Source organism: Amphiura filiformis, unplaced genomic scaffold (genome assembly GCF_039555335.1).
Source record: "Amphiura filiformis unplaced genomic scaffold, Afil_fr2py scaffold_54, whole genome shotgun sequence".
Classification (NCBI taxonomy): domain Eukaryota; kingdom Metazoa; phylum Echinodermata; class Ophiuroidea; order Amphilepidida; family Amphiuridae; genus Amphiura; species Amphiura filiformis.
The window spans coordinates 494,200-518,305 of NW_027305518.1; the positions used below are offsets into that span (position 1 = coordinate 494,200).

Here is a 24,106-nt window from a genome sequence, read left to right on the forward strand (position 1 = left end):
TGTCTTCAAACAAATGTCTTCAAACAGTTGTGCGTATGTAGCAATGTTATTATAATTACTGAAAATATACACCTACAAAAATATTTACGGTAAACAAGTTAAACAGCAGCATTGTTTGACATTCTTAGTCAGTGGGAGTGGTTTAGTTCGTAGATACATTTCTGATTGGACAATCGCATGATTTCGGTGCTGTCTATCAGGCCGTGACGACCCCACGCCATCATGCATCTTGATAATGCGTAACACGCGTGTAGAGGTGCCCGAATGTATCGCGCTGGATGCGTAGACTAGTGCGGAATACGCGAACGCCGCTTAGCAGTACGCCGCAACAGAATACGTGAAGTTGTAAACAAGTTTCGCTTCATTTTATAATGAGGGGAGTTTTATGACGGTAACTTAGTTTTTGCTTTAAAAAAATTGTTTACAGTTATTAAAATAATATTTAACTGACTAAGAATGAGAATAAGCGATAGGAATTTTTATTTTGCCTATCCTCTACCTATGATAGGCGACAGGCAGGTCCAATATTTTTATCGTAGTGGATACCGCTGCGCCGGCATCCACTACTCAAAATATTGGACCTGCCTGTCGCCTATCACACGGTAGAGGATAGGCAAAATAAAAATTCCTATCGCTTATTCTCTAATTGAACTCTGGTATCTTATAATTGGATTTTGTGGCTAGGGACCACAGGGACCAGGTTTATCAACTCACCATGGGGCCAATAAACTGTGTAGGGCGAGGCTTGCAAATATATTTTTTTTAAATGACCTTCACGTATAAAGCAGCTGGTTTTTAACCACAATTTTTGGGCGGGAGTCAATTTCCCGGGTATTATTCCAATTCTTAATTATTGAGAATGATCTAACACCCATCTTGTACCATTATTATTAGACTTACTGTCTCTCCCTCCTCACTAGCTGCTGCTGATGCTGTGGGTATCTCCTCTGTATTATCCTCAGTGTCTTCAGCAGGGACCTCCCCATAGGCCTGGGTTGGTTCATCTTCATCATTCATACCTGGTTTGCTGTCATCTTGTCCTGGTTCCAATCCATATGCTTGAGTTGGTTCTTCACTGTCATCAACAGCAGCTTGGTCTGAAATCAAGCAATGGGCTAGTCCTGTTACAATCCATACACCCCGTATGGAAGACATGACCTTTATCTCCCACACAGGGGATGTAGAATTCAAATGGAATCCCCATTCAGGTAACCTCATTTGAAATTTACACCCCCTGTGTGGAAGATTAAGGTCATGCCTTCCATAAGGGGTGTATGGATTTCAACTGGAATAGCCCAATATATAAAGGATGAAATATGAAGGATATTTAATGAAAAAAACAAAATATTCATGATTTCCTATATAAAGCCAGATACCGTATTGTTTGTAATAAACGCCCCGGGGGCGTTGCATTTTTCCAAAAGGGGGGCGTTTATTGGAAGTGAATTGTCAGTGAAAAAAGCTTAAAAATCGTGTTCAATTTCCCGATGGTGCTCCTATTAAAAGGAGGAATTTACACTATACATGATGGCGGCTCCCACGGAAAATGATATTTTCGTGGGGAATACAACAAAATTACACCTGTAAGTGCATGGAATTAGTGAAATTCTACCATAATTAGGCAATAAAAAGGATGGGAGTTGAGTCATAATAGGTTTTGTCCATTCAATTTTGCGATCGTGACTGACATGACTGATGCAAGTTTTAAGCTTACCTACACGAGATGGCATGGAGATGTTTGCATTTTTGTCCATTTTTCACAGAAAAATTGGAGGGGGGCGTTTATTAGAGGGGGAGCGTTTATTACAAACAATACGGTAGTCAGCTAATGCTAGATATCACATGGAACTTCTACAGGTTATTCCTCCTTTCCCATCGTGTGGTACAAATTGATCTGTGTGTAGATGCATTGGGCTATTCCATTTAAATTCCACACTACCCCTGTGGAAGATTTAGCTAAAGTCTGTCACAGAGGGAGTATCAGTTTTGAATAGAATACACAATTTGGCAACTTCCATTTGAAAGACTTGCTCCAGTTGTGGAAGATATATATGTTAAGCCATAATACAGGGGGAGTATTGGTTTCAAAATGATTAACTCTGACCAATTACATTTGAAAAACATACTCCCCTTGTGGAAGATATTAGAAATATCTTCCACAGGGGTAGTGTACAATTCAACTGGAATAGCACATTGGACACTAAATATAGAGCACAGCTTATTACTCAACTGTTATTGTGCATTAGTGCTGTGTTTCAAGTTTCTGCAGAATGGATTAAATGCTGAAAGCATCCAAACAGAGGCTGTCCCTACAAGATGGCAGACATGTAATGTCACAGGAATAACCTCTATTATCAGTTTAATTATACATACATAACCAAAAACTTATTAATTTACCCCTATGTTAGTGTATTTAATGTGACAAATTGGTCAGTGTTCCATTACATGTCCATACATAAATGTAGCAAACATTACAAGATAGCAGCCTGACTCTTGGGACATTATAGAGAAATGTAGACATTCCTTACCTTCTTCTCCCAGTCCATAGGCTTGTGTTGGCTCCTCACTATCATCCACTCCTGCTTCTTTATCATCTCCATCTGATTTCTTGGTATCTTCATCCTCCTCATTACCATATGCCAGTGTTGGCATATCAACATCATCATCCTTGTCCTCATCCCCTTCCTCATTACCATATGCCATTGTTGGTGCATCCGCATCATCAGCATCATCTTTGTCCTCGTCTCCTTCCTCATTACCATATGCCAGTGTTGGCATATCAGCATCATCATCCTTGTCCTCACCTCCTTCCTCATTACCATATGCCAGTGTTGGTGCAACAGCATCATCCTCCTTGTCCTCATCTCCGTCCTCATTACCATACGCCAATGTTGGCGCATCAGCATCATCATCCTTGTCCTCATCTCCTGTATGAACTGCAAGGGTAGGCTGGTCTGCAACATCACCACCATACGCCTGTGTTGGTGCCATATCATCGTCATCATCATCACCATCTTCATTGAGATATGCTTGTGTAGGTGCATCAACATCATCCAGCCCATATGCTTGAGTTGGCTCATCTGGGTCCACCTCCCCATCTGTTTCATCATCATCACTTTCCTTTTCTCCAGATTTATGTTTCTTTGGTGATACATTATTGCAAGCTAAAGTTGGCATATCGGCGTAGTCTGTGTAGGCTTGTGTAGCGGCCATTGCATCATCATCCGCCCCATAAGCCTGCGTAGGCGCCATACTGTCATCAGGTGCATACTTTTGAGTTGGTGCAAATGGGTCATCACCTGTGCAAGCTTGTGTGGCTGCCATGGCAACATCGGGTGTGTCCTCATTACCATAAGCAAGTGTTGGTGCCTCTGCATCATCGTCGGCACCACCGTATGCTTGTGTTGCGGCCATTGCGTCATCACCACCGTACGCTTGAGTTGCAGCCATCGCATCATCACCACCATATGCTTGAGTTGCAGCCATCGCATCGTCACCCCCATAAGCTTGTGTTGCAGCCATCGCATCGTCACCCCCATATGCTTGTGTTGGGGCTATATCATCATCATCATCTGTATTGAATCTCACTGCTTGCGTTGCTGCCATGGCCAGATCATTTTCTTCCAAATCATCTGAAAGAAATATAAATATATCTGGGTTAGAATTTTGTTGCAGAATATTCACTTGATTCTGTGTAGATTTTTGAAAATCTATGAGAGTAAATTTACTTCAATTCAATATATCTTTTCATGAGGATCTTTGCAGGGACTGATTCACAGATTCTAACGTTTTATAAACCAATTTTGACAATAACTTGGCTTGAGGAGATTATGGGCAGTCCAATTTTTTGTATTTTCTAACATACATGGAGAACAATCGCCAAAATAATTTGCTTCCAAACTTTTAGTTCAATTCCTCCAGCAGTCTGGATACACATAGCAAAAGCATGTCACACAATGGGCTATAGAACAGGATGGGTTTTATGTCATCATGGGGGATGAGGCTAGCATATTTTTTCCATACCATCAAAAGGAAACATATACCATGGACATAAAATTTCACTAGGGTTATGAAAAAAAACATGAGCCTTCTTCATATGCCAAAATCTCAAGTTTGATGAGTAAAGTTGGGGATGAGGCTGTGAATTGCATCACCCATTCTGAATCAAGCTGTGATCTTTTAACAGTGATGAAGTAGTTGAAACATCCTAAACATACCTAGTCTTGGTCTTAGTCCGTTTGTGCTCCTTTGTCACTAAACAAACCGTCTCGCAACAAGCTCAAACCGCCCAGATTTGTAGCTAAAACTGAAAACCACAAGCGCAAGAGTGTCAGACCTGCCAACTTATCAAAGTCGGAAAGATAGACATTGAGGCCAAAACCTTGTACATGTCCACAAACCAGGTACCAACAAATTCAAAGACTTGAGGTGTGCAATACTTTCAGAATTCAGAGAAGGTTTTGCAGGTCTAAATTTATCACAATAGACTAAAGAGAATACTATAGAAAAATTTGCATCATTTTCTGCTGTTCTTACATTTAAATTTGCCATCACTGAAATTTTCAGAGAGCAGGACTGTCCATCTTTTTCACTTTGGAAAACCCCAAATGAGGGACAGTCCCTCAACATGAGGGACTTTGCAACAGAATGATAGGACTAGACTAGGGGCGGCACAATCAAGCCAGAGAAACTGAAGCATATACTTGTGTACATTATGTGAATTTAAATCACTGCATGGCTGTTAATCAACCGGGATGTCAATCAAAAACCAAAGCCGATGAAACCCGTAAAAATTCCAGGTTCGGTTTGAACCGATCAGAAACAACAAACTTAGAGCTTGTCACCAGACGGTTTGTTTAGTGACAAATGACTACAAACCAGCCAGGCCGAGAGTAAAACATCCCCACCTACCATTTTGTGTTGAATTCATTGGTGGTTGTGTCGGTACATCCACAAATGACTGAGTGGGTTCATCTGCCATAGAGTCATCCGTATCCATAGCTTCACTGTCTTCCTTATTCTTAGCGATAGGTGAAGGTACAACAAAGGCTTGAGTGGGCTGAAGGGCAGAGTCTGAAGTTTGGTTGTCTTCATCCTGAATATGGTACAAAGTTGAAAATAATAATTGAAAAAAAATCAACTGGATTATATTGTACAGTGAGTTTTCACCACTTAAAGAAGGCTTGGGTTGACCAGGTGTGCCCGTGTAAGCAATGAATAGATGACTCAAGTGGCTAACGGTTCTTCTAAAACAATAAAAATATAATCTTTGAACAGTTCAGTGCTGCACAAACTGATCAATTTTTAGAGAATAAAGGTATTGGTTTTAGCCACTGGAGTACATCTATTGTCTCATATAACCATGCGACATCATTATTTTAAGTAAAACAACGAGGCGAAACCGAGTTGTTTTACGCCAAAAATAATGATGTCGCCTGTATTATATGAGACGATAGATGCACGACAGCTGCTAAAAACAATACCTTTATTCTCATTCTTAAACACTTCAATTCAAATAGAAATATCATAAGTATTACAAATTTTAATCAAATTAAATCCTACATTTTACAAGGAACTACCTAGGGCTTAAAATCGATCAGTCCCGTTGTTGCTATGGGCCTCCGATTGGTTCAAATAGCGAGTATGTGTATCGCGTTGATGCACACATGCTGACCCGTGTGATATCGTGTCATATCACACAGGTCAAAAACCAATAAGATTTGAGGAACGTTCTCAAGTGTTTAAGAATTTATTTTAAAAACCAGTTTCTGAATTGACTTAACCATTAGAACTGAATTGGATACTCTGGAGCACTTCAAATGTTATAATAAGAGTATTCCGGTCATACCTAGACCCCCACCCAACTCTCTTGACTAATTGTGGTTGGGCCTTGAAAAGTTGGTCAAGAGTCAGATGTGATGGGTTGGCAGTCTGATGAAACCACTAGTGTATTAGTGAAACACCACTAAAATGTCTTCATTTGTCTTTGGAACAAAATCCACAATAAAAATATAATGTTGGTCTCCATACAGTATCAATACATTTATTTTGCTGCCACTGGGATAAATCAGAATGTATTTATTTCAACAAAATAAAAAAATTGTATGTGTAGACCTAGTGCGTAATACTCTACATCAGGCCTTCTCAACTAGTTTATTTGAAGTGCCAACTGGGATATTTTAGTGATCATGAAGTGCCAACTTATCAACATGTTAAGGGAGGATTTTGCGAGGGAGCGTGTGCGCGACTGACCGCATAGCGGATGTGGTCAGAGGGCCTTCCTTATGGCCCCAGTCAGTCAGTGTGAAAGCTGGCCACGGGGGCCCCCGGAAGCTATGAGATTTCAGGGCGTTCTAAAAGGCTCCGATGTGGTATTTTACCCCTTTTCTGTTTAAAAATGTATGTGAAAAAAATTAGAAAATTTAATGTGTGCCACTTCGTGCGCCACTTGGACTAACTCCAAGTGCCACAAGTGGCACGCGCGCCGCCAGTTGAGAAGGCCTGCTCTACATGCTTGCAGTAAATTTTTAAACAAGTCTTGTTCAATTAAGAAGTCTTGTTCATTTTAGATTAAGGGGAGTTTTATGATGGCAACTTAATTTTTGGTCAATATAGCTTATAAATAGTTAAATAATAAAATAATATTGATCTATTAAACTGAGTAAAGAATGACATGTGCTGGCATCCACTACTCAAAATATTGGACCTGCCTGTCTTCTATCACACGGTAGAAGATAATAAAAACAAAATTCCTATTGTTTATTCTCTAAATATAGCCACCTTTTCATCATCCTCTGTGTCTGATACTCTATCAGGTTCATATGCCAAGGTAGATGCATCAGCAAGATCTGTTTTTTCTCCACCATCCTTATCCTCCTCTCCAACATCCCCATCCTCATCTGTGGTTTCCTGGTAGGCTTGAGTAGCCATATCAGCAGGATCTGTGGATAACAAGAGTGGTTGAAAATGATCTGATAATTTTGCCAAATGTTTGTATTATGTATATTGCTTTTTGTATGAAGTCCTCCAAGGAAAATAAATTGTACATATATAATTTTTTGTTTTCCTCTGTGGGCTGGTGGCCTAAAGAGTTTATTAATAGACCTCACTGAGCATGGTTTTGCTTAGGATTTTTTTCCCTCAGGAAATTGATTACTGGATACCGGCATCTTTGAGAAAATCATTTCTGTGACAAAATTATAATATAACAATAGGCTATTTCATACACCTCCTATGGAAGACATGACCTTAATCTTCCACACAGGGGGTGTTGATTTCAAATGGAGTCACCCATTCAATGAGAAATTCACAATCCCTGTGTGGGAGATCAAGGTTTAAATGTTTTCTATATGGGGGGTATGGATTTAAACAGGAATAGCCCAATTTTCATGGGAAGATTTAGGATTCTGTTGCATTCATTTCATGCCTTTACATTTACAGTGTATTTTATTCTGTTATCGATCAAATTTAGCAGATTACATGGGTTTCCACGACTTTGGCACTTTAAGAGTTGTCCGTTTTTCCAGGTCTGAAAATTGTTTCATAGGTTTTATTCTTTTTTCTCTAGGTTTTGTCTCACCAAATGCGACACTGCATGCACCCATAACCATCTCCCCACATTTAAGGGTGGTCATAACCTTGGAATTATAGAAACTTTAATTTGGGGTCTCATAACTTCTAAATATTTAGAATGGAAATGGCTTAATGAATCCATTTGTGAGGTCAAATTTAGGCAAAAATGCTCAAGTTTTGGAGAAAAAACAAAACAAAACAGTTTTTTTGGCCCAAATTTTTTCGGTTACCGTAACAAAAAAATTTTGAGTAAAAATTTTTTTTATTAATTTTTAAAAACTACATAAAAATATCTAGGACCTGTTTTTTATTTTTTTGAATTTTGACCAACTTTGTCAAAAATATTTGAAATTTGGGCCAAAATTGAGCTTTTTCAACGATTTTTGAAGAAAGTTGTCAAGTTGCTCAAAATTCAAAAAAGTAAAGAAACGGGTCCTAGATATTTATGTAGTTTTCCAAAATTAATAAAAAAAGTTTTTACTCAAATTTTTAGTTACGGTGACGGGAACATTTGGGCAAAAAACCCTGTTTTGGGGGATTTTCTCCAAAACTGAGCATTTAGAAGTGATGAGGCCCAAAAGTTTCCATAATTCCAGGGCTAAGACTAACCTTAAGAACAAAAAAGTACAAAAAAATCCATCTACTGATGAGTCATTATGTAGTCTTACCTGCATCTGGTGCACCCTGTGTTTCTAACTCAGCAACATTAACCGCCTGTGTAGAGACATTGGCCAAGTCTGTTGCATTCACATCAGTGGTATTAACTGCTCGTGTTGAACCATTTGCTACATTTATGTCGCTTCCATTCAGGTCTGTAGTATTGACTGCTTGTGTGGAGGCGTTTGCCAAATCTGTCATATCCAAATCGGTTTCATTCACTGACTTCCCATCTAAATAAATATAAGAAATAAACAAAATATATGCATGTGTCATGGTATCCTTCAATTTTATTTTTTATTTTATTTTATTAGTTCTTATTTTGCCTGGGGAAACCCCATCAGTGCAAGCACTGTTTTCAGGAGTGCCGAGGGGTCAAACAAAATACATCAAAATCTTTTAAAAACACATACATTGAAATTAAATATGAAATACAGATAATAAGATAGAATTGCACATGTATACAATATACTTTATAAAAACACTATGTAAAAATACATTTAAATACCCATGCCAGCTGGGATTACATAAGATGCACATAGTTTTAGTGAAGGAGCATTTTAAATATCAAAATTGCACAAAGAAAAGTAATGAACTAAAAATGGTGTTATGAATATAAAATATGCTTGAATGCTCAGAGACTTACTGGAAGGGGATTTTTTGCTATTTGAGGTAATTCATTAAAAGTCACCACCCCTCTTATTTGCTTTAGGGTTCCCATACACCTTCAGGGGCCCATTTCACTAAACTTTTCACCCTTCGTAACTCAAGTAACCGTTCGTAAAGTTACGAATACCCAATACTAGACGTAACTTTACGAATGGTCCTTGTAGTAAATCCCTATTACCGTTCGTAAGTAAGTTTAATAGTGAAATGGAACTTATTACTTGTCGTAAGTTACGAATGATTTCGAGACTTAAGAACCTTCGTAAAGTTTAGTGAAATGGACCCCAGGACAATAATATTCCACAATCTTTCCATGTCAGACTTTCCATGACCAAACTACGAAATATCCATGACCTTGTTCATCAATTATTGCATTTTGTAGGATTTCTGATGCTGAATCATGGATATACAAAGTTTAAAATTTAAAATAAACTGGTATTCACAAAATTTCATAATTTTTGCAATTATAACAAATATCCATGACTTTTCCAGACCTGAAAATTGAAAAAGAAATTCCATTACATTTCCAGGTTTTTCCCACGACAAAATTTGTCTGACTTAGGGACCATTCACAAACACCTGTTAGGGGGTCTGATTTTCCAATTTAATATACTATATATAATATACTATATACGAATGATGATATGATGAAATGTAATATTTTAGGTGTTTTTCATTGGAATCACCCTGTATATTTTTGGCACACCCTGTATATCCATTCAAACTTGACAGATTTGCAATCCTGATAATACATGCTTTCTAAAACTGTATACTTTTGCCTAGTCTGGGTGAAAACTTTTACAAATATAATAAGAAATACAAAAATGGAGTTGATTTTTGACAAATTGCAAAATGTGACACAATTGGGTCCCACCTCAAAAAACATGACCTATGTCATTTTAGTGCCAATAAGGCTAATAATATATCTTTTGCAATTTATTTTTATACCAATGATAATTTATACGATGTGTGAAAATTAACTGCCTGTGAAAATAGATCAAGGGGAATTCCCAGTCATTGGTGACTATGGATGCACACACAATCATAGCCAAACAGGTTAAAGTCTATACATGTACACATACGCCAGTGCTCACTAAAAATAGCATTGGGTTTTTCCAACACAATAGAGCTACATATATATCTGTCCTTGTACAGTCAAACAGATCTGTTGGCAAATAATGCAGTTTTCTTGGATAATGCTTCAGGAAGAAAAATATACTAATTAGCTAATATGCTAATTATCATTTTGAAAAAATAGTCAAAGATTAAACCTAATTAATACTAGACTTGTGCAAAGCTGAGAATTTGACCACATTTAATGTCCAAAACCTGAGGTAAGTGTTTAGTTGATTTTGACAATACAATCAGAGCCTATATAGATGTGGCTGTAGATTTATTTAAGTTGCTTGGCTTAAAAAACAACTTAATTGAGACTCGTAACATTGTGTAATGTGTATTGATCCGGCATGTGAGTAGCCTCTTCCAAAAAATGTGGAAATTCACTACATGTACTATAGTCTTGGCTGGCAATTGTGATTTGTCCACTACAACTACTGCACTGAAAATTCAGCAACTCAAGGCAAGTATTTATTGATTTATTGATCAAATATTGTTTTTCCGTCATTTTTGACTGTAAAGCGCGCTTCAGACTCCATATTGTACGTACAATATTGTATGTACAATATTTTTCGTGACGTCAGAAAGTATTGCACGTACAATAAAAAGTATGTACAGGGGAAAATATACATTTTGCCACAATCATTGGTTGCTTAAGGGGGTACTACACCCCTAGCCAATTTTTTGCTTATTTTTGCGTTTTTCTCAAAAATTATAGCGCATTGGTGACAAGTAAGATATGTATATTATAGGGGCAAGGACTACAACTACTGCACTGAAAATTCAGCAACTCAAGGCAAGTAGTTATTGATTTATTGATCAAATATTGGTTTTCCCTCATTTTTGACTGTAACTCCACAACTGTTGTCTGTGCTGAAATAAAATTTCCAGTGCAGTAATTGTAGTCCTTGCCCCTATAATATACATATCTTACTTGTCACCAATGCTCTATAATTTTTGAGAAAAATGCAAAAATAGGCTCAAAATTGGACAGGGGTGTAGTACCCCCTTAATTGATACGGAGATGCCAAATTTCTAAGAGTGGTAAATTTGGTGCAGTGTTCGTGCACGGAATGATGAACATCTTTTTATGTCTTCTTGTATTCAACTGTACTTGAATTATTATATAATCAATGGGCACCTTTAAAGTTAATAATATTAATACTGATATTAATATAAAAAATATTAAAATTGTAATAATAATATAAATGGCACATTCAGTTCTTATTTATTTATTTATTTATTTATAGATTTATTTATTTAGGCCTATTTGTTTATTGATTGATTGATTGATTGATTGATTGATTGATTGATTACTGATTGATTAATTGATTTAGAGATTCATTTATATTTAGTCATATATTGATTTAGTCAGTTTCTTAAGTATTATTTGTAGGCCTATGTATTTATTCTGGTTTTGATTTTATTGATATTGATATTTTTATTATTTTTGCTGAACCATGAAATGGTATCAGCCTATATGAGCGAATGTTACTAGCTTACTAGCTTACTAACTCACTAACCATTTGGTCTGAAATGGACATATCTCTAAATGCCACGAAGGTATGATCCCATGAGTGGTGTCATATGAAAGAGGAAAACATAAAGAATATAATAAAAATATTTCCAAACGTCAGAGGTCATCCAGGGGCCACAGGGGTCAAAAAAGGTCATTTTAACCGAAAATGCTCCGATTGAGCTTAAATTTAAATGCAATGATCCTTATGACATTCTAAACATGTTTAAAACATTTTAAAAATTATTTAAGGTCATTAAGGGGTCATAAAGGGGTCAAAGGTCAATGTTTTCAAAATGTTCCAATTGAGCTGAAAGTTAAATGCAATGATCCATATGACATTCTAAACATTTAAAAAATATTTTAAAATTCATTGAAGGTCATTAAGGGGTCATAAAGGGGTCAAAGGTCAAGTTTTACAAAATGCTCCAATTGAGCTGAAATTTAAACGCAAAGATCCTTATGACATTCTAAACATGTTGAAAATATTTTAAAATTCAATTATGGTCATTAAGGGGCAATAAAGGGGTCAAAGGTCAAGTTTTGAAAATGCTTCAATTGAGCTGAAATTTTAATGCAATGATCCTTATGACATTCTTAACATGTTTTAAATATTTTAAAATTCATTTAAGGTCATTAAGGGGGTCATACAGAGGTCAAAAGTCAAGTTTTCAAAATGCCAGCTTTCCACGATCAAGGTATATTAAAACGGCAATTAATGAAACAGTCTTATTAAAGTTAATACTATCCAGCACAGTATTGCTGCTTGATCAGATCATCACAGTCATCCGCCTAACTTACCTTGTGCCCTTGCAAAGGGCACAGTTGCTCTAGTTTATTTTATATTCTTTACTTTTCCTCTTTCATTAACAACACTTGGGCGGTCATACCTTCGTAGCATTTCGAGATTATGTCCATTACAGACTCCGGGTGACAGTGGTATAAGCCTACCACAATATACTGCCGAAGCCACATGGTTCAGCTATGATGCGGTTATCGCTCTAGTTTTAAGTTTTGGCATAGCATTTGTTACATTATATACCCCCCCAATTGATCTGAATTTTAGAAAATCCATAGGAAAACTGCCAAAAACAGCTTATGCCCCTCCCCCCTCATCAGACCCGGATGCAACGCCTTCTATACTTTTTCATTAATTATAGGCCTATTAATAGTAATGTGTTGAGATTTTTAAAAGTAATATCCGCCTTTATTTCTTTCTTTTTGAAATGATATACTCGTTAAAAAACAAATCAGCATGGAAAACATTTTTTTTTTTTAGGTTTTTTTTAGGTTTTTTATATTTCTGTGTTTTTTATTTTTACAAGATATCACACAAAAAGAATTACAAAGCAATCATAAAAAATCACCAAAAACAAAAATTTTGCACAAATTTAACACCAGTGATACAATCCAGCAATAAATGTTGAAAAAACATAGGATAATAGATCATGCAGCCCTCAAAACTTTATGATATAGATACAGCAAAAATTACAAATCAAATCTCCATTTACGGAAATGGGCAGATAGCTTGTCTTTACCCTTGGCAATAAAGTATCCTGTTTCCCTATTAAATTTAACATGGGCCCTGAAAACATTTTTTTCGTCAGAGGCAGATATTTGGTCTAATCAGTGTAAGCTACAAAATAGACGATCTTTTAAAATCATTTTTAAATGGCTTTTTTTTCAACCTTATTGTTTGTATTTGTAATGTTCACACAATCTGACAATGTCCCAACTTATACCTAATGTGAATCGAGCCATTTAACACGTGCTTGTAGGACAACGATTTTGAATTAAACATGTTAATTGTGATATTTTAATTCCCCTAGAACACCACAGTTAAGAAGCGTCCAAAATTGTAAGTGGGCTTTCTTTTATTTTACCTCATTATTTCGTTAAAATTACTCGAAAACCCTCAGGGTTGTTACTAATAAACATTTCATAATTTTGGGCAAAGAATAGCCAAATATTTGACCGAAATCGTATATTTGCACCAATATTTGACTGAAATCGTATATTAGCATTACCGTCCCTTCGTGGCTTTATTGCAAGCCAAAGTGCTGCTAAATGTGAAACGAGATTACTTGAAATATATATTTCAGAGTTGAAAGAGTTACGAACATATTTCTGAAATATGTCTCTCTGATTGGTTGATTGTCAAGAGGAATTTGATATCTATTATAGGACCGATCTTTTGAAATCCATACGACCGTGTCAAATGAAATAGTCTCGAATCATAATTTGTGTACGATACAAAGTTGATAGGCCTACCGTACATCAGATTTCGGAATTTTATTAAAAATAGGCATAAATTACATTGAACAGGTTGAATGCTGGCAAAAGTAGACAGAATAACTATGGGTCGAATTTACATTAATCAGTGTCCTGGGCCAGGATAACATTTAGGACTCCTTCGCATTCTAAAACAACACCAAATGTCCTTGCTTTCATTTTCTCATTTAATTTGTTTTAATTTTAATTAATTTCTTTATCCACTGGCTCTGTGGTAAATCCGGTATTGCCAAATATTTCTCGTCCGTTACCCGTGTTAATCTATTTATTTATTAAAATGCACCATCTATTAAATTCCTGTAATACAATGTATAGGCCTAGTGTATTTGATAACAAAGTTGTTTTTATTTTTGATTGGAATTTGGGGTTCCATAGATTTACAAGTGGTCTGTTTTTACACGATTTCATATAAAATATGTTTGGGCATGGCGGAATTAGTATACGATTAAAAATAGACATACTCTTAGGCCCTCTTTTTTAATGTTTGTACATTATTAATATTAATATTAATGTACAAAATGCAAACAAATGTATATATATTTGATTGTTTTATAAACATTAAATTTGATGTTTACTCATAATTATGTCTGGAAAGCCAGGGAAAAAACTAAGTAGTATCGGTATTTAGTTTCCTGGGAAAGTGGATCAGATGAGCAGTGAGTAAAACAGTGTTGTAGTCCTTGAGTACTGTCCTCGGCCTCAAGGACTCCTCGAGGACAGGTTTTGAAGTCCTTGGTCCTCGGACATGTAGTCCTTGGCCTCGGACGTGTAGTCCTTGGCCTTGGCCTCGGACCTCAAAGTCCTTGGTCCTCGACAACAAGGACCGGACAAGGACAGGCAAAATCATCAAAAAATGCAGGCAAATGTTTAAAGAGTGAAAGAGTACAATCTCATGATCTGCTGTTTAGTTATAAATTAAAACTTTTAGAGAAACATGACAAGGATAGCTTTTTATTGTACCTGATTGAAATACAAAACAGTTTGTCAATATTTTGGTGCACTCTTAACTACCATCTTTGCTCTTTGCAAAACATGCACATGATGGCCAAAATGTGGTTTTATATTAAAATTCCACTCAGCTAATAATGATTCCTAAAATAGGAATATCGAATAGACACAAGAGGTTCTTTAGATATTTTAAGAAACTCATTGGACGCTACTGAAGGATATGTTTCGATTACCGGGTAGGCCTAACTGTGATCAAATGAATTTCATCTATTTTGGGTTAATCTCATCAGCTCACAGAATTAAATGCGGATCAAACACATAAGTGTGTAATTATAATCTTCACTACTTGTCTAGATAAAGGAACAACCCAAAAGTTTGATGAAGTCCTATTAACGAAAGTCCTTCCGTTAGGGAGGGAGGGAGTCGAAAAGTCAGATTACGTTTGTTAAAAAAGTCGTTAAAACATCGGTCAAAGTTGATCTTTTTTAAGGATTTAATATAAAATTTCAGTATTTTCTGAATGATTTTAAATCAATATAGTGTACAGTACTCGCAACCTGCAACTTGTAAGTTAATTTTGTGAGCAGCTGATTCTTTTTAATTTGAAAATCCAGCAAGTCCTAATTATTTTTTTTCGTGCCAAAAGGGTATGAAGAAAATATTTGACAATAAAATAGAATATTTGTTTCTTCCATTAACGTGATCAATATCCTAGCATTGTCGCACCCCATCCACCATGCATAACGACGGCACTGTATCCTATGCATAGGCCTACAGGTTGGAGTTGTCGATATTTGACATTTGCGTTAGAGGGGAGGGTGGATGGGTTAGCGTTCTAGCGAAAGGACTTTCGTTTATAGGACTTCATCAAACTTTTGGGTTGTTCCCTAAGACTAAGAAACAAATCAATTTTGTTGGTTGAAAGTAGGATAAAGAGTCCATTTTAGGCATGTTTAGTTTATAAAGTTTTATAGATGGGCTTACTGTGCAGCGTTATTTAAAGTGCATACAATTGCCTTATGTTGACAATATGACCCCCTCTGATTGGACATGGTTTAGTATGGTTCATTTATGAAAGTCCTTGGTCCTTGGCCTTGGCCTCGGAGACAAAAGTCCTTGGCCTCGGAGGGTTGTCCTTGGCCTCGGACACCGTGTCCTTGGCCTCGGACACCAAGTCCTTGGCCTTGGCCTCGGACATGAGGTCCTCGACTCCCTCTAAATGTTTATTTTATTTTTATTTCTTTAATGAATTTATTAGGCCTACTGGTAAAGTGCAGAAAAACCTCCAAACGCACTCTAGGATTTTTCATCAGCAGCAGTAGAAATTTCTCTTGCATAGATTTTCGGGTGACCTCGCTTGGATTTAGCAAACAATGAACCGTCATGGTTATAGCGCGTTATTTAATCTGATTCAACTCGTCGTGGCACGTATATTTATTGGACGTGCAATACTTTTTGACGTCACGAAAAATATTGTACGTACAATACGGAGTCTGAAGCGCGCTTTACTCCACAATTGTTGTCTGTGTTGAAATAAAGTTTCCAGTGCAGAAGTTGTAGTCCTTGCCCCTATAATATACATAGTCAAGTCAACAGCATAGCAATTTGTGTGCGATTCGCTTGCATTTGTTATAATATTTATTTGAATTACCAAAATACAAACAATATAATACAACAATGTAAGAAAATGGTAATTCAGGAAAGAAAAATCGACTTGTAAGTCCAAACACAGAGTGCTTTCCTTTCCTGTTACATAACATTTAAATCATATTCTATTACACCCACGACCCATTATTCAAAATCGCGCACTGTGATTTGTTGAAACGCGTCACGTGACAGACCATTAATTAGCGATAAAGTGTCAAGGGCAACAAACTTTATGTTCTTCTTTCATCACAGCGCACAGCAAAGCGCACAGCACACCTGCTTATGTAGGGGAGAATGGAATGCCAGGGGTGTGTTATTGTATGTGCATACCTGCTTATAGGGGAGAATGGAATGTTAGGTTGTATTATTGGAATATGCATATGCTTTGGATACGTGTAGGCGTTCCACCTTGAGGTAAACAACTTGAAATATTTGGGCAAAAAATGTGATATTTACAAGCCGACGTCAAACGTCGGCTTGTGCTGTCTCTTCTCAATTCTTCTTTCTTTCTTCTTTCTTCTGGCAACCGCAATCAACTGCATATAGCTCCGCAGGGGATTGACAGATTTCAACCAAAGTTGACCCAAATGACCATTGGGCTAGGCCAAACCTTCCATTTGACTTTGACCTCGCTGTGACCTTTGACCTAGCTATAATGGTCAAAATGTGATTTCACAAAAATGCTACTCCTTCCACAAATTACATGCAATGATCATGTGACTCATGCATATGAATCAACATGTGGCAGTGCTTAAAACTTCCTAAAAAGATTGAGGTCAAAGGTCATTAAGGGGTCATTTCCGGTGAAAGTCTGAAAAATTTGTAAAAAATATTCAAAAAATCACTGTCTTTACAAATTATATAGCAGAGAGTCGCCCTTAGCACACATGCATTGCTACTAGCCAGGGTCTTTAGGATGCCTACAGTTTTGGGCTCAAAGGTCATTAAGGGGTTACTTCCGGTCAAAAAGCGAAAATTATCAAAATGTTTAAAATTTTTTTATCTCAAAATGTAAACAGACCAGAATAATATAACCAGCATACATGAATAAGTGCTCCCTGATGTATGCATGGTATTTTTATTTTGGGGGTCAAAGGTCATTAAGAGGTCACTTCCTGTTTTTAGCTGAATAACTTCAAGAATTTTTATCTCGAGAACTAAACATGTTAGAATTTTTTTATTTAAATTGGAACAATGCATTTTGTCGGTGTATAAGGTTTTTTTTCATTGAGGTCAAAGGTCATTAAGGGGGTCAAAATGTCAATCAAAATTTTAAAAAAATCAAAATCCATGTATAAGTTCCGATTAAGCTGAAATTCACCAGGAATATTTCTTATGACTTCCTAAGCACAATGCAAGAGCAGTTGACCCCATCCGTAACCCAGGGGTCAAGTTATAGGGGTCAAATTGCGGCTTGTATCAGCGTCTGTTGACTCTAGTTTCTCTTTAAATCGCACTATTTTGTGGTAATAGAATAGAAATAAAGGGTGCAGCATTATCCTTTACGAAAATAATGTGTCCTCGGCAGTAAAACGTTTAAATAATGGGTTCGCTGCGCCTCACCCATTATTTACGCTTTTACTGCCTCGACACATTATTTTCGTAAAGGATCATGCATTACCCTTTATTTCTTAAATATATGCCGTAATAGAAAACACAAAAACAAATACAAAATAAAATAGATATTTGTACTACAGTTTGATCAGCTCGTAATCGGCAGAAATTGTTTGGCTTTTATCACTACGCCGAAAAGTAGACACCCCCCCATTAAAAGTGTCATAGTTGACCTGTCTGGTCTCAATTGTGTGTGTTAAAAAAAATTGACAAAGTATCAAACTTGAATAATTTGTGATACTTCTAGCAAAATGTCACAAGACAGTTCTTGAAATAAAATATATAAATATTAATCCGTGATGTTATAAGTATTAAGTTTAGTGATGACTCAAATGTTGGTCTCACCCGTCCTCCACCCCTGGATATCTGGGGGTGTTTACTACTATAGGTTGTGGGTCACGACAAATAAACGAGGCAAAAATTGGTTCACTTGTAACCACTGCTCCAAGGGGTTAAGAAGGGGGTGTTAAGATATTTTCCTATTATATTTTGAACATCACCATTAAGGCATGCTCTAAAATAATCTGATTAATTCCACAAGTTTCAAGTTTAATGGTACTATAAGTGTTTTGATATTATAAGCAAAATGTTTAAAAACAGCTCATACATGTGCAACAGTGATAACCACCATCCCACGGGAGATGAGACTAAATAGTCCAGTATATACCAGGGTTTAATGTGCTCCCCCCCCCCTCTGACTCTACCAAACCAATTTTTTTAGCTTCCTTTTATGTTCCTATAACACATGCAAGATGTTTACAGAAAATGATTCCTGGCACTTCGGCCATATTCAAGATCAAAGGTCAACACAGTGGTAAAATTTCAAAGTTGCTAAAATTTGGTTAAAAAGCACGCCAAATTATTCCTCTCATTTCATAACAAGGATTCAGAAAAAGTATAGTTTGACCAGGGATGTGAGAGTCTACTCTCACATCCCTGGTTTGACCTACCTGCAGTGTTGTGAGTCGGTAAATAACCGGTTAATTTATATGGTAAATTACCGGTGATTTACCGCCATCTTAATTTACCGTGGTAAAATAGGCTAAAATAAGTAAAATATGAAATAAAGGGATTTTTTTATTAAAACTTCTAAAAATATTGTTTTTGTTTCTTTGTTTTATAGTAGATGCCAATGTTGTTTGCAATATTTGCACAACTTACTTGAAATAATGATTTTGTAGACCCCTACTACCTGTGACCAGGGATGTGACATACTGTTCTTGAGTTATAAGCTAAAAAGGTCAAATCTTGGGGGTTTGGTCATTTTCTTTGGACAACAGGGGCCAAAAATTAAAAATGCTCTGATTTCAAAGAAAATGGTCTCAAATTGCTTGTCATGTAAAAACAAGTCAAATGACAGATAGTTGCGACCATGTAGGATGTTTCATTACCTAGGAAACATCACAAAATAGATTGTGGTCAATATATGCACCATAGGCTGTAATGGGGATTGACCTTTATTGCCCAATTTTGTCAATAACGAAGCACTTTAGGCAGTGCAAACGATTCCATATTTGACTTGTTTTTACATGACGAGCACTTTGAGACCATTTGCATTTAAATCTGAGCATTTTTAAAATTTTGGCCCCTGTATGGCCAAAAAAAATTATTTGGTGTGCTTTTCAAACAGATTTGAGCAACTTTGAAATTTGACCACTGTGTTGACTTTCGAACTTGAATATGGCTAGAGTGCCGGGAATTATTTTTTATTAACATCTTGAAAGTTGAACATCCTGGGGGATGTACATTAAACTAAAGTATACACTGGACTGTTCATAACATCATTTCACTTGGAATTTTTAAGTAAGCAAAGCAATGACCCCCAAAACCTATAAACATCTAGCCCTGTTCTTTTGTTCCATTATTCATTGTATTTCTTTTGTTCAAAAGGGGTCTCGCCTTCAGAGCGACTAACATGCTTACCATAGCTCAACAAGACACAGATTATTTCTGATAGTGGTCTGTTTCTTGCCCTTTATCTAATATATATTCTACAACTACGAAATTGTCTTTTTATCTGTTATACAGAAACATCATTATGGGGGCTACGGTTGACAAAATTGAAGTCCAGAACATGGAGTTCCATGAAAGAATTGGAGAAGGAGGATTTGGGACAGTCAAACGTGTGTCCTTGAAGAAGCCCTACAAAGGATACACAGAAGCTGCAGCCAAAAGTGTACTCTTTGACTTAGGTGAGAGAGAAGTCCAAATAATGAGTCAACTCAAACATCCACACATAGTTACATTGCTAGGAATTTGCCAAACTGTAGCTGCTGACCTTATTGTAATGGAATATGCACCCAATGGATCACTACACGATTATCTTAAAGACAAAGCAAAACCACTGCCGTATCAGCTGCAACAGAAATGGGCCAGAGAGTCCGCAGTAGCCATTAAATATCTTCATGGACTGAACTACCTGCATAGGGACATCAAGCCTCAGAACTGCCTCCTCTTTCAAGACAATCTCTTGAAGTTATGTGATTTTGGTCTTGCACGTGAGATAGAGCAATCCCAGACGACTTCCAGCCAGAAGGGAACCTATCGCTACATGGCACCAGAAATTCATGTGGGGAATGAGCGTGGAAGGGCGATCTACTCAAAGCCAGCTGATGTTTGGGCATATGGAATGCTGCTACTAGAGATCTGCACAAGGAAACCACCTTTCGAGCAATTGGAATGGCACAGAGTAGTTTTTGAATTGGGCAGTGGAACCAAGCCATCCATACCTGAAGGCTGCCCCAAAGATCTGTCAGACATCATGCAACAGTGCTGGAATAGTGACCCTAAACAGCGACCTACAATCACATTGATTGTAAAGGGTATGTAGAGTATATTTTTTTCTTGCCAACTTACTGAGATCGATCTCGCTTGATCACACTGCAGGTGTTGTTAAGCGGAAGCACCTGTAAATAGTATTTGGTATGGATTTTCGGCTGCCAAATGTTCCTATTTTTCGCTAGTTTTCACTACTCGTTAATGACTTTTTGATGAATGGGCAGGGCAGGGGCACAGACGGCACAGCAAGTGACTGCCATCATTAAAGGATATATATTAAGGGCAGTACGGCAGTCAGGAAAGGCACCGACTGCAAATCACCCTGTCGGTTAATTCGAGGGCTGAGGAGGAGTATGAGGGAAGATGTGCCCTCTCATAAATGGAGAAAGTTGTGAAAAATAAAACTAGAAATGGAGTGATTTGGTGCATAGTTTTAAAGCGTAATTGATTAATTGAGTCTGAAAACTAAAAATTCAACAGATGCAAACTTCTTTTAAGAAGTTTTTACACTATTAAAATAGTGTAAAAACAATAAATATTAGCAATGAATAACATAAATACAGAAGAAGCAGTTAATCAATATTAGAGCTGCAAACTTGTATTATTTAGCAGGGTATATAATTATATGTTTTACAGAATGGGTTATTCTTTCCATACCTTAATTTTCTAAAGATGTTGACATTTCTATAACTTGACATGTTTTTGAATGGGTAAAATAGCTTTTTCTTCCAAAAGGGCTTATATTTTCCATACCAAAAAGTAAGGAATTATCAAGTTTACATATACCCCAAGCTGTTATATAGAAATGAATTCATAGCAGATAACACTCATTTTTCTTCTTTCTCTAGCATTATGTACGTATGGATCATTTGAGAGAGAGATTCATCCTGAATATCAAGGAAAATCACTTGAGAGTCACCGTATTGCCTGCTGTCCAAATGGAGACATAGTCATGTCTTGTTACGAGAACCTCTATCTACTTGATGCTGATGGGAAATGCAAAATGCAGCTGAAAGCAACTGAAACAGATTCTAAGAAACAAATAGCCAAGATTGTTACTAATCTCTGTGTATCACCACTAGGATACATCTTTGTTGTAAATTCCACCTCCACATTTGTTCATGTGTTCAATGTAGACGGGCAATACCTTCACTGCTTCAATACCTTAACAGCACCTGAATCCGATTCCTACCCATATGATGGCACTGATAGGTATCTTGCCATAGATAGAGAAGGGAAATTATTGGTAGATGATCCTAACAGAGGTATCATAACAATCCATACATGTCCTGATGGTAAGATTGTAAATACAATCAGATGCTCATTAATTACAAATAATTATGGTGCAAATATGGCTGTGAATAGTAAGAATCAAATTCTGATCCAATCCTTCATGGTACATCTTGCCGGTATACATTATAAAGCGGCAGTAGCAATCGACTATTCAGGTGAAGAGGTGTTTCGATTCACACCTAAGACTACTGACAAAATACGGTTATGGCCAGGTGCAGTAATATGTGATGATCAAGATAACATATACATTGTCATAAAATCAAGAGGTGCTAATGCTGGTCATATTCACATATACAGTCCTACAGGTAGATTCCTTCAATGCCTAACCAGTGGATTGCACAAACCCATTGATTTGGCTCTTACACATGATGGATCACTCATGGTGAGCAATAGCAAATCAATCCTCCTGTACAGTAAATAAGATGGCAATTGACCTTGTCTGTAAATCCCATAAGCCTTTGCGAGTAGACCTGAGATGTCACTTGACGTCACGCCGATGCGCACATCGTTTAGTGAACATCGCTACTACGCATTTCAAAGCCATGAAGTGCAAGTAACAATGTGCGCATCGACATGACGTCAAATGAAGACACCTCAGTTCTACTCGCAAAGGCTTATGGGATTTACCGAAAAGGTCAATATCTTTATCTATAGGTTGGTGAAATGGCCACCTATATGGAGTAAACATGCTTTATTCCACTGCCATCTTGTTTATCGACCGGAGATTGCCAATAAGATAAAGGCTAGCTTTGCAAAAAATCCGGGTTTTGTACCAGTGTAGGGGGATGTGCCACACAGAGTCTGGAAGTTACAAAGTATCACATGATTATTTTGTAATCACATGATTGTTTATAGTACATGGTATCGATGTTCGCCCCCATCAACAACAGGAAGGTGTCAATTATAGGAATGGGCTATGGCAAAAGGGCCTAACTAACAGTTTTTTAGAAATGGACTTTTCACCACAGGAAGGTCAATAGATACTATATCTACCTATTAAAAACATAAAACACCTCTATTCTTACCCACAAACACTACTAAATACCCCAATTAGGATGGGTTACCATGTGCAAGTCAATACAGGCTGAGTACGGTTTTAATCAATTATCTCGAAAAAATCAATTTGTTAGTTAGGCCCTTTTGCCATGGTAGGGCAGATAGAAGCAAATGTTACAACCCATTGGGAAAAAAAAAAAAAAGATTATTTGCATGTCCATAGACAACTTTTGATAGATGGATCAGTCGGTTGATAGAATTTTTTCCCCAAGGCGAACAAGATGCCAACATTCATGCATTCTCACTGGGGTCTACAACTTGCTAAGGACCAAAGGCATGATCAGATATTGTTCATACCAGTAATAAAAAACATAAAAAGGAAGAATTACGTACTTAATCTTTGTAACACCTTAGATGCTCACATCTGTTTGAACCACAATTACGCCATTTGGCCAATTTAAATCTAATGCTCTCATCAAGTTGTGTAAAAATTCATTTTCATTGGTTCATTTGCCTTTATCTGTACAAGTTTGATTTCTGTAAAGTTTGATTGTATTGTAAATATTATATAATTGTTCATTGTATCATATCATATAGGCCTACTTATGATGTAACAGGACCATCTAGGAAAATGCCTTGCACTGATGGAGCTACCAATAAAGAAAGCTCAAATATTCTACCTAGTGATAACTATGAGGAGGGTGACAGCAACTTTAAGGCATATTTTTATTTCCAAAATCTTAAAGTGTGTTGTACATGTCATTGTTGTTCAGTCCCAGCACATAGTGGCGTAGAGTGATTTTTCCAAGTTTTGTGTTTCACATAATGGCACCAATGTTTAGAGAGGTTATATCCTATAACAGGTATTCCTTTCTAACTATACAATTTAATAGTTTGAAAAGTGGCGTACCTCGGGGTTGTGACTCCATTTTTTGTAGCATATTCTTCAAATACGTTTTGCTTGGAAACATACAAACAATGTATACAGGGTGTCCAAAACAAAGAGGTCCC

General features: G+C 36.8%; 1 protein-coding gene across 1 annotated transcript in view; it reads right to left on the reverse strand.

Moving 5' to 3' along the window:
- The window catches only part of LOC140144432 (uncharacterized), a 69,836-nt gene that overhangs the window by 17,248 nt on the left and 28,482 nt on the right, over positions 1–24,106 (reverse strand). Inside the window, 5 exon segments of the mRNA XM_072166243.1 lie at positions 901–1,097; positions 2,529–3,632; positions 4,912–5,095; positions 6,781–6,941; positions 8,241–8,462. Coding sequence (XP_072022344.1) covers positions 901–1,097; positions 2,529–3,632; positions 4,912–5,095; positions 6,781–6,941; positions 8,241–8,462 — 1,868 coding nt within the window.